Below are 11,257 nucleotides of genomic sequence, written 5' to 3'. Positions count from 1 at the left end.
GAGATCTAATTTCACTTTTCCACAAACTTCAAAGTGTTTCCTTTCAAATAATGTCAAGAAAATGCACATGCTTGTTTCAGGTCCTGAGCTACAGGCAGTTAGATTTGGGTATTTTAGGCGAAAATTGAAAAAAAGAGTCCGATCCTTTACAACATGTAGTTGTTATTTTGTAAAAAATATAATATATATAAGCACCTTTATGAGTAATGTAGAGTTTAGACAGTTTACACCATCATAAAGAGGATTCTATTAAAAGGCTAGAACAACAATGTAACCGTTTTTTATCACAGTGTCTGTCTGAAACAATGTAACAGTTTCCAGCTGGGGTCACTGAAGTACAATACACTTAGCCACTGTTTCTCCGCGCATGCGTGGTGCTTCCCAGCGACTGTTACAGCTGACGGTATTGTTTTGATTAGCTGGTCGGCAGACCACCCTTGCCTTCCATTAAGATCTAATTTATCAGTCTAAAGACAAAACCATGGGGGACGAACAAGACATAATGTGCAAACTAGAAAACATTATGGAAATACGGTAAAAATAAAAAATAAAGTATATATATTCTTCTTCAAAGAAACCACATCTGGTAAATGTAGCTGGATGGCTCAGGAAAAGATCAGGGAGACGAATTGTCTCGCCAGCTGATATTAGCGTCTTGGCTTTGTTATTGTGCGAGGAAGCTAGCTATATGTGTCGACATAGCCTCGAGCAAGGTTAGCAAGCGGAGGAACTGCATGCAAAAAAACATGTTACAGAATAGCTTGCTAGCTGTGCATTATATATAAATCAATCCAGCTGTTTGCATCAACAAAAATCCAGATGCGAAGTGCTTTGCCAGATTAGCGGCTATCTGGCATCTTAGCTAGCTAGCTTTTTGTCATTAGCCAGGTTGTTAATTGGCTAATCATGGTTCATTCTGTTGGAACCAGTTACAAATGTACACATTGTTGAACAGATGTGCCGCTGTATAGCTTCGCGTCAGTAACATCAGTAGAAAAAAAGTATAGTTACACCAGTTATAACAATGTCATATGGTGCACGTCCACCTTTATGTCGGCTCTGCATGCATTCTATTACTTATTTCCATGACAAATAGTATCTCTCCTTATTTCACAATAAACTAATCGATTGCAACAGAAAACAGATCTCTTGAAAAATGTATATCTATCTGAAGACACTAACCAGGTTAAATAATGCAGAAACAATAGAAGAAATAAGTGCATTAGTAAATAGCCCAGTGGTATGTAACTACCTAATGTTGTGTAATTGGTAACTACTGCATTGGTAATAACTACTGTGTATTGTTGGTAACTACTGTTTTACAGTGATAACTAACTAGTAATGCATTGGTAATAACTACTGTGTATTGTTGGTAACTACTGTTTTACAGTGATAACTACTGTGTATTGTTGGTAACTACTGTTTTACAGTGATAACTACTGTGTATTGTTGGTAACTACTGTTTTACAGTGATAACTAACTGGTAATGCATTGGTTAAACTGTGTTTTCTGTCATTTCAGGAATAAGACGGTACAGATGCAGAAGATCAAGTCTCGTCTGAAGTCAGAGTTTGAGTCCCTAGAGTCTGAGGAGAAACATCTGAAGGAATACAAACAGGAGATGGACCTCCTAATGCAGGAGAAGATGGCCCATGTAGAGGAGCTACGACTTATACACGCTGATATCAATGTGGTGGGTAGAGAGAGAGAGAGACAGAGAGAGAGTGTGTGTGAGAGGAAGAGGCAGAAACCACTATTTTACTATTTGATCTGGGTTTTTTTCATGGAAAACCAGATGTGTTAGGCTTAGTTATAGTGAAACACATCCATTCAGTTCTTCATTTTTAAGTTGATTGCAATAGTGATATACCCTGGGTGAACAAAACATTAAGAACACCTTCCTAATGTTGAGTTGCACCCCGCCACACTTTTGCCCTCAGAACAGCCTTACATTTTCTGGCATGGACTTTAAGTGTCAAAAGCGTTCCACAGGGATGCTGGCCCATGTTGACTCCAATGCTTCCCACAGTTGTGTCAAGTTGGCTGGTTGTCCTCTGGGTGGTGGACTATTCTTGATACACATGGGAAACTGTTGATTGTGAAAAACCCAGCAGCATTGCAGTTCTTGACTACCATACCCCTTTCAAAGGTATTTCAATCTTTTGTCTAACCCTCTGAATGGCACACATTCACAATCCATGTCTCAGTTGTCTCAAGGCTTAAAATCCTTCTTTAACCTGTCTCCTCCCCTACATCTACACTGACTGAAGTGGATTTAACAAGTGACATCAATAAGGGATCATAGCTTTCACCTGGATTCACCTGGTGAGTCTGTCATGGAAGGAGCAGGTGTTCATAATGTTTTGTCCACTCAGTGTATTTTGGTCTTTTTGTAGTAAATATAGTTTGTTTTCACCCCTAGCGTTTCAATTCTACCACTGGAATCGTGACGTAGAGGCACCTTGACCACATCTCAAGGGAGGGGTTCGGTATGAAATACACTCCCTTCTAGATGTGCTGGGGTGGTACCACCTCGAGGCTTACTATAAAAGCAGGTGACAGTGTGCCTTATTTGGTAATGGTCTTGGTAAGTGGAGTGTGCCAGGCACATTTCCCCATATGAACAAATTCTACGTGTTTGTTGACCATTTCATACACATCTATGTGCTTTTATGAAGAAGGAAAAAATCATATACAGAGGCAAGAAGAAAAGTATGTGAACCCTTTGGAAAAACCTGGATTTCTGCATCAAATGGTCATCACATTTGATCTGGTCTTCATTTTAGTCACAACAATAGACAAACATAGAGGGATTAAACTAGTAACACACAAATTATTGTATTTTTCTTATCTATATTGAATACATAATTTAATCATTCACAGTGTAGGTTGGAAAAAATATATGAACCCCTAGGCTAATGACTTCTCCAAAAGCTAATTGGAGTCAGGAGTCAGCTAACCTGGAGTCCAATCAACGAGACGAGATTGGAGATGTTGGTTAGAGCTGCCCTGCCCTATAAAAAACACTCACTAAATTTGAGTTTGCTATTCACAAGAAGCATTGCCTGATGTGAACCATACCTCGAACAAAAGAGATCTCAGAAGACACAAGATTAAGAATGGTTGACTTGCATAAAGCTGGAAAGGGTTACAAAAGTATCTCTAGAAGCCTTGATGTTCATCAGTCCACGGTACGGAACAAAGTGGCCGTCCTGCAAAGATGACTGCAAGAGCACAGCGCAGAATGCTCAATGAGATTGAGAAAAATCTTAGCGTATCAGCTAAAGACTTACAGAAATCTCTGTTTCCGAGTCTACAATACATAAAACACTAAACAAGAATGGTTTCATGGGAGGATACCACGGAAGAAGCAAACTGCTGTTCAAAAAAACCATTGCTGCACATCTGAAGTTTGCAAAATAGCACCTGGATGTTCCACAGCGCTACTGGCTAAATATTCTGTGGACAGATGAAACTACAGTTGAGTTGTTTGCAGAAGTTGGGTGATGCAACAGGACAAAGAGCCAAAACACAGAAGTAAATCAACAACAGAACGGCTTCAACAGAAGAAAATACGCTTTCTGGAGTGGCCCAGTCAGAGTCCTGACCTCAACCCTATTGAGATGCTGTGGCAGGAGAATGTAAGGCTAACTGTCCACCAGTTGAAGCTCAACAGGAGTTGGATGATGCAACAGGACAAAGAGCCAAAACACAGAAGTAAAACAACAACAGAATGGCTTCAACAGAAGAAAATACGCCTTCTGGAGTGGCCCAGTCAGAGTCCTGAGTGTGATACTGTGAGTGAGGATGATACTGTTTATATAATAGCCTCAGATATGAGGTTTACATCTAATTGTTGTATAAGATGAATGAGTGAGGATGATACTGTTTGTATAATTGTGTAATATGATTGTGGACTGTTTAATGAAGAAAAATACAATTCCCTTTTGATTTGAACTAAATCAGACGACCGCCCCTGAGCCCAGTTAGGGTCAGACATCCTGGACCGCCCCTGAGCCCAGTTAGGGTCAGACATCCTGGACCGCCCCTGAGCCCAGTTAGGGTCAGACATCCTGGACCGGCCCTGAGCCCAGTTAGGGTCAGGCCTCCTGGACCGTCCCTGAGCCCAGTTAGGGTCAGACATCCTGGACCGCCCCTGAGCCCAGTTAGGGTCAGACATCCTGGACCGGCCCTGAGCCCAGTTAGGGTCAGGCCTCCTGGACCGGCCCTGAGCCCAGTTAGGGTCAGACATCCTGGACCGGCCCTGAGCCCAGTTAGGGTCAGACATCCTGGACCGCCCCTGAGCCCAGTTAGGGTCAGACATCCTGGACCGGCCCTGAGCCCAGTTAGGGTCAGGCCTCCTGGACCGGCCCTGAGCCCAGTTAGGGTCAGACATCCTGGACCGCCCCTGAGCCCAGTTAGGGTCAGACATCCTGGACCGGCCCTGAGCCCAGTTAGGGTCAGGCCTCCTGGACCGGCCCTGAGCCCAGTTAGGGTCAGACATCCTGGACCGGCTCTGAGCCCAGTTAGGGTCAGACATCCTGGACCGCCCCTGAGCCCAGTTAGGGTCAGACATCCTGGACCGCCCCTGAGCCCAGTTAGGGTCAGACATCCTGGGACAGCCCAGAGCCCAGTTAGGGCCAGACATCCTGGACCGCCCCTGAGCCCAGTTAGGGTCAGACATCCTGGACCGCCCCTGAGCCCAGTTAGGGTCAGACATCCTGGACCGCCCCTGAGCCCAGTTAGGGTCAGACATCCTGGGACAGCCCCTGAGCCCAGTTAGGGTCAGACATCCTGGGACAGCCCCTGAGCCCAGTTAGGGCCAGACATCCTGGACCGCCCCTGAGCCCAGTTAGGGCCAGACATCCTGGACCGCCCCTGAGCCCAGTTAGGGCCAGACATCCTGGGACCACCCCTGAGCCCAGTTAGGGTCAGACATCCTGGACCGCCCCTGAGCCCAGTTAGGGTCAGACATCCTGGGACAGCCCATGAGCCCAGTTAGGGTCAGGCCTCCTGGACCGCCCCTGAGCCCAGTTAGGGCCAGACATCCTGGGACCGCCCCTGAGCCCAGTTAGGGTCAGACATCCTGGACCGCCCCTGAGCCCAGTTAGGGTCAGACATCCTGGACCGCCCCTGAGCCCAGTTAGGGTCAGACATCCTGGACCGCCCCTGAGCCCAGTTAGGGTCAGACATCCTGGACCGCCCCTGAGCCCAGTTAGGGTCAGACATCCTGGACCGCCCCTGAGCCCAGTTAGGGTCAGACATCCTGGACCGCCCCTGAGCCCAGTTAAGGTCAGACATCCTGGACCGCCCCTGAGCCCAGTTAGGGTCAGACATCCTGGGACAGCCCCTGAGCCCAGTTAGGGTCAGACATCCTGGGACAGCCCCTGAGCCCAGTTAGGGCCAGACATCCTGGGACCGCCCCTGAGCCCAGTTAGGGCCAGACATCCTGGGACCACCCCTGAGCCCAGTTAGGGTCAGACATCCTGGACCGCCCCTGAGCCCAGTTAGGGTCAGACATCCTGGGACAGCCCATGAGCCCAGTTAGGGTCAGGCCTCCTGGACCATCCCTGAGCCCAGTTAGGGCCAGACATCCTGGGACCGCCCCTGAGCCCAGTTAGGGTCAGACATCCTGGACCGCCCCTGAGCCCAGTTAGGGTCAGACATCCTGGACCGCCCCTGAGCCCAGTTAGGGTCAGACATCCCGGACCGCCCCTGAGCCCAGTTAGGGTCAGACATCCTGGACCGCCCCTGAGCCCAGTTAGGGTCAGACATCCTGGACCGCCCCTGAGCCCAGTTAGGGTCAGACATCCTGGACCGCCCCTGAGCCCAGTTAGGGTCAGACATCCTGGGACAGCCCCTGAGCCCAGTTAGGGCCAGACATCCTGGGACCGCCCCTGAGCCCAGTTAGGGTCAGACATCCTGGACCGCCCCTGAGCCCAGTTAGGGTCAGACATCCTGGACCGGCCCTGAGCCCAGTTAGGGTCAGACATCCTGGACCGGCCCTGAGCCCAGTTAGGGTCAGATATCCTGGGACAGCCCCTGAGCCCAGTTAGGGTCAGACATCATGGGACAGCCCCTGAGCCCAGTTAGGGCCAGACATCCTGGGACAGCCCCTGAGCCCAGTTAGGGCCAGACATCCTGGGACAGCCCCTGAGCCCAGTTAGGGCCAGACGTCCTGGACCGCCCCTGAGCACAGTTAGGGCCAGACATCCTGGGACCGCCCCTGAGCCCAGTTAGGGTCAGACATCCTGGACCGCCCCTGAGCCCAGTTAGGGTCAGACATCCTGGGACAGCCCCTGAGCCCAGTTAGGGTCAGACATCCTGGACCACCCCTGAGCCCAGTTAGGGTCAGACATCCTGGGACAGCCCCTGAGCCCAGTTAGGGTCAGACATCCTGGGACAGCCCATGAGCCCAGTTATGGCCAGACTTCCTGGGACAGCCCCTGAGCCCAGTTAGGGCCAGACATCCTGGGACAGCCCCTGAGCCCAGTTAGGGTCAGACATCCTGGGACAGCCCCTGAGCCCAGTTAGGGCCAGACATCCTGGGACAGCCCCTGAGCCCAGTTAGGGTCAGACATCCTGGGACAGCCCCTGAGCCCAGTTAGGGTCAGACATCCTGGACCGCCCCTGAGCCCAGTTAGGGTCAGACATCCTGGACCGGCCCTGAGCCCAGTTAGGGTCAGACATCCTGGGACAGCCCTGAGCCCAGTTAGGGTCAGACATCCTGGACCGGCCCTGAGCCCAGTTAGGGTCAGACATCCTGGACCGGCCCTGAGCCCAGTTAGGGTCAGACATCCTGGACCGGCCCTGAGCCCAGTTAGGGTCAGACATCCTGGACCGGCCCTGAGCCCAGTTAGGGCCAGACATCCTGGACCGGCCCTGAGCCCAGTTAGGGCCAGACATCCTGGGACAGCCCCTGAGCCCAGTTAGGGTCAGACATTCTGGACCGTCCCTGAGCCCAGTTAGGGTCAGACATCCTGGACCGGCCCTGAGCCCAGTTAGGGTCAGACATCCTGGACCGGCCCTGAGCCCAGTTAGGGCCAGACATCCTGGACCGGCCCTGAGCCCAGTTAGGGCCAGACATCCTGGGACAGCCCCTGAGCCCAGTTAGGGTCAGACATTCTGGACCGTCTCTGAGCCCAGTTAGGGTCAGACATCCTGGACCGGCCCTGAGCCCAGTTAGGGTCAGACATCCTGGACCGCCCCTGAGCCCAGTTAGGGTCAGACATCCTGGACCGCCCCTGAGCCCAGTTAGGGTCAGACATCCTGGGACAGCCCTCTTCGGCCCTTCCGAATAAAACCCCACTCGGGTTTTCGATCAGCAGACCGGGCTTACCTCAATTACGAGATGGCTAAAGGTTGCAGACCATGTTTCTCTCAACATAGTGAAGACTGGGTTTGTGCAGATAGCCAACTATTTACGACGTTTGGAATGAGACTAACGTGAGGTAAAGTAAATAATTCATTAATTCAAAGACTAATTGATCAGATATAAAATATCTGAAAAGTTGTTTTAGGAAATTATAACTTTGTAATCTGAATATTTTCCTTGGTTCCCCCCACTTCCTAGTTAATTAGTTACGCGATTAATCAGTTGATCGCGTAATAACTAATTACAGCGAATCTCCTTATTAAAAACTATAAGTCTTCAGTTAATGATAGTAAAGACAAGACAGGAGGAATGGTCCAAAATTCCTCCTGACCGTTGTGCAGGTCTGATCCACGACAGAAAACATTTGTTTGAGGTTATTGCTGCCAAACCAGTTATTCAAACAAAAGGTGCACATAGTTTTTCCACCCTGTACTTGTACACATAGTGTTCAGAAAAAACATGAAAACATATAATTGTTTGTGTTATTAGTTGAAGCAGACTGTGTTTGTCTGTTGTTGTGACTTAGATAAAGATCAGATACAATTTTATTACCAATTTATGCAGAAATTCAAGTATTTCCAAAGGGTTCACAAACTTTCTCTTGCCACTGTAAGTTCTGAAAATCATGTTAATATTCATAGCCACAGCCATCGTAACAAGAAATAGATGACAATGGTGGTCAAATCAACTCATTGTGTTTTTCCCAACTTCTACGGCTGATTGGCGTTGCAGTCTGCTAAAACAGGTGGCTCATAGTTCAATGGTGTGAGCAGTAATCTCACATGGGGCAGATTTGTTGTTATTTACAATAGTCATCCCATGCCCACACACTTCCAATTCTGAAAAATGAAAGCCTACCTGTGAGAGGGGTCACCCTGGTAGTAGTTTTAGGATTTTATACAGTACTCAAAACCAATTTGTGAGTTCATTTGACCATTGGAAAAAGCGCTAATGGGTAAATACCGCAATACGGGTTTGATTGAATTGAGCCTCTAATCTTCATTTTCAAGATGATGCACTTTTCTCCCCAACACCACTATACATGTGAGTCCACATTTCAATTACTTCTTTTTCACCCAATGGGGAATTCAAATTTACACTGCAAGTGGTAATAGATGTCAGTAACTCTGCACCTCAACACTGTCAGATAACTGTCCAGAGTTGTGTTTGGTAATAGATGTCAGTAACTCTGCACCTCAACACTGTCAGATAACTGTCCAGAGTTGTGTTTGGTAATAGATGTCAGTAACTCTGCACCTCAACACTGTCAGATAACTGTCCAGAGTTGTGTTTGGTAATAGATGTCAGTAACTCTGCACCTCAACACTGTTAGATAACTGTCCAGAGTTGTGTTTGGTAATAGATGTCAGGAACTCTGCACCTCAACACTGTCAGATAACTGTCCAGAGTTGTGTTTGGTAATAGATGTCAGTAACTCTGCACCTCAACACTGTTAGATAACTGTCCAGAGTTGTGTTTGGTAATAGATGTCAGTAACTCTGCACCTCAACACTGTTAGATAACTGTCCAGAGTTGTGTTTGGTAATAGATGTCAGTAACTCTGCACCTCAACACTGTTAGATAACTGTCCAGAGTTGTGTTTGGTAATAGATGTCAGTAACTCTGCACCTCAACACTGTCAGATAACTGTCCAGAGTTGTGTTTGGTAATAGATGTCAGTAACTCTGCACCTCAACACTGTCAGATAACTGTCCAGAGTTGTGTTTGGTAATAGATGTCAGTAACTCTGCACCTCAACACTGTTAGATAACTGTCCAGAGTTGTGTTTGGTAATAAATGTCAGTAACTCTGCACCTCAACACTGTCAGATAACTGTCCAGAGTTGTGTTTGCTCACAATGCACAACATTTTATTCTCAGATTGCTTCAGTGGACTTCTGGCAATTACACTTTAGTGAGAAAGTGTTGGGATCAGGTACAACTACATTTACCCAATCCCAAAATTAATATTCATGAACAACTCCCTCACCCACAACTTCTCACCTGAAAGCATTTTTGGAAAATGTGAAGGGATTGGGCAAAGGCTGAAATGGGGTTGAGATTTACAGAAAAATAACAAACTATTTAAGGTTCTTTCTCCTCCCTCCGTCTCCTCCTCTTCTTCATTCTCTCTCCCATTCTCTCCTTCTCCTCTCCCCTTCCACCTCTCTCCTTCTCCTCCCCAGATGGAGAGCACTATAAAGCAGTCAGAGAACGACCTGAACAAGCTGCTGGAGACGACGCGGAGGCTCCATGATGACTACAAACCCCTGAAGGAACATGTAGACGCACTGAGGATGACCCTGGGCCTTCACAGACTGCCCAACCTCAACGAAGAGGAGGAGAAACTCTCCCTGGAGTCAGTACACATACTATACACACACACACGGTGGCACAGGCCCTCACACACACATCAACTTGTTCTCTGTGCTATCTTCTATCTGTTGCCATAGTTACTTTGAGAAACAGAAGGCTGAGTGGCAGAAGGAGCCTCATGAGCCCACAATCCCAGAATCCCTTGCAGCAGCGGCTGCTGCAGCCCAACAACTCCAGGTCTCCCGGAAACAAGACGCCCGCCAGACTGCCACTTTCAGACAACAGCCCCCTCCCATGAAGGTACACAATACACACCCTCCCATGAAGGTACACAATACACACCCTCCCATGAAGGTACACAATACACACCCTCCCATGAAGGTACACAATACACACCCTCCTATGAAGGTCCATAGTACACACCCTCCTATGAAGGTACACACCCCCCTATGAAGGTACACACCCCCCTATGAAGGTACACACCCTCCTATGAAGGTACACACCCTCCTATGAAGGTACACACCCTCCTATGAAGGTACACACCCCCCTATGAAGGTACACACCCTCTTATGAAGGTACACACCCTCCTATGTAGGTACACACCCTCCTATGTAGGTACACACCCTCCTATGTAGGTACACACCCTCCTATGAAGGTACACACCCTCCTATGAAGGTACACACCCTCCTATGAAGGTACACACCCTCCTATGAAGGTACACACCCTCCTATGAAGGTACACACCCTCCTATGTAGGTACACACCCTCCTCCCCCATCTGTACCTACACAATGACGACACTGTACTGACTTCTGTATGGACATAGTAATGACACACTATAACATCTCTGTCCTCTCTCCAGGCCTGTCTGTCATGCCACCAGCAGATCCATCGTAACGCTCCCATCTGTCCACTGTGTAAGGCCAAGAGTCGCTCCCGCAACCCCAAGAAACCCAAGAGGAAGCCTGACGAGTAGACACACAGTAGACACACACACACAAACATATCTTCATAACCTTCTCCATGCCATGGAACCTGCATTTAGTATTAACTTCATTATCCTAAGTGTTTTTTAATGGTGCTAAAGTGTTGAAATGTAATTGGTTAAGGTTTAATAGACCGTAACCATGTTATATGCAATAATACAAACCATTATACTGTAGCTGTACCCATGTTGTGATTGGTTCAGGCATTATACATGTAAAACTGACTGAATGTACTTGTTACTCTGTATTTAGTATGTTTACATTGCATGAACACTTTCCATGGCTGAGCTATAATGACTGTGTTGTAACTGTTTGTGATGATATGAAAGTGGGTTTTATTGTTGCAGTGTATAACCCAGGAAGTTGTTCTAATGTTTACTGAACACATAAGGGACGGTCACGGACTGAGAAAACCATGACGCTTATTTGCTTTTAACAGTGTTGTAATGTGAAACTTTAATACAAGAATTGAAAAATAAATGTCTGTTTTGTACTGTAGTTGGAATTGTATTTTCTTCTAGACGAAGATGAATCTCATTATAATACAGGGTCACACACAGGGCTCTGATCAGAAGTAGTGCAC

At 47.7% G+C, this 11,257-nt stretch overlaps 1 protein-coding gene across 2 annotated transcripts; it reads left to right on the top strand.

Moving 5' to 3' along the window:
* Positions 1 to 374: 374 nt before the first annotated feature.
* Positions 375 to 11,170, top strand: LOC110504289 (zinc finger C4H2 domain-containing protein). 2 transcript variants are annotated; one of them, XM_036970102.1, is made up of 5 exons: positions 375 to 534; positions 1,522 to 1,693; positions 9,561 to 9,733; positions 9,828 to 9,990; positions 10,551 to 11,170. In XM_036970102.1, exons 1-5 carry the CDS (start codon positions 482 to 484, stop codon positions 10,662 to 10,664), a joined length of 675 nt encoding a protein of 224 aa, XP_036825997.1. In that variant the 5' UTR covers positions 375 to 481; the 3' UTR covers positions 10,665 to 11,170. The 2 variants fall into 2 exon arrangements, with proteins under 2 accessions (XP_036825997.1, XP_036825998.1); XM_036970103.1 differs by having other exon boundaries at positions 395 to 713.
* Positions 11,171 to 11,257: the final 87 nt, after the last annotated feature.

This window comes from Oncorhynchus mykiss, chromosome 31 (assembly GCF_013265735.2).
Source record: "Oncorhynchus mykiss isolate Arlee chromosome 31, USDA_OmykA_1.1, whole genome shotgun sequence".
Classification (NCBI taxonomy): Eukaryota; Metazoa; Chordata; class Actinopteri; order Salmoniformes; family Salmonidae; genus Oncorhynchus; species Oncorhynchus mykiss.
This window is presented reverse-complemented; position numbering and strand designations above follow the sequence as displayed.

What these genes read in the sequence shown, in the direction of transcription:
- LOC110504289 (XM_036970102.1), top strand. Translation starts at nt 482, where the DNA reads ATGGGGGACGAACAAGACATAATGTGCAAACTAGAAAACATTATGGAA. An exon ending in TACACGCTGATATCAATGTG is followed by an intron (nt 1,694 to 9,560) that starts GTGGGTAGAGAG and finishes TCTCCTCCCCAG; the next exon opens with ATGGAGAGCACTATAAAGCA. An exon ending in GAGGAGAAACTCTCCCTGGA is followed by an intron (nt 9,734 to 9,827) that starts GTCAGTACACAT and finishes CTGTTGCCATAG; the next exon opens with TTACTTTGAGAAACAGAAGG.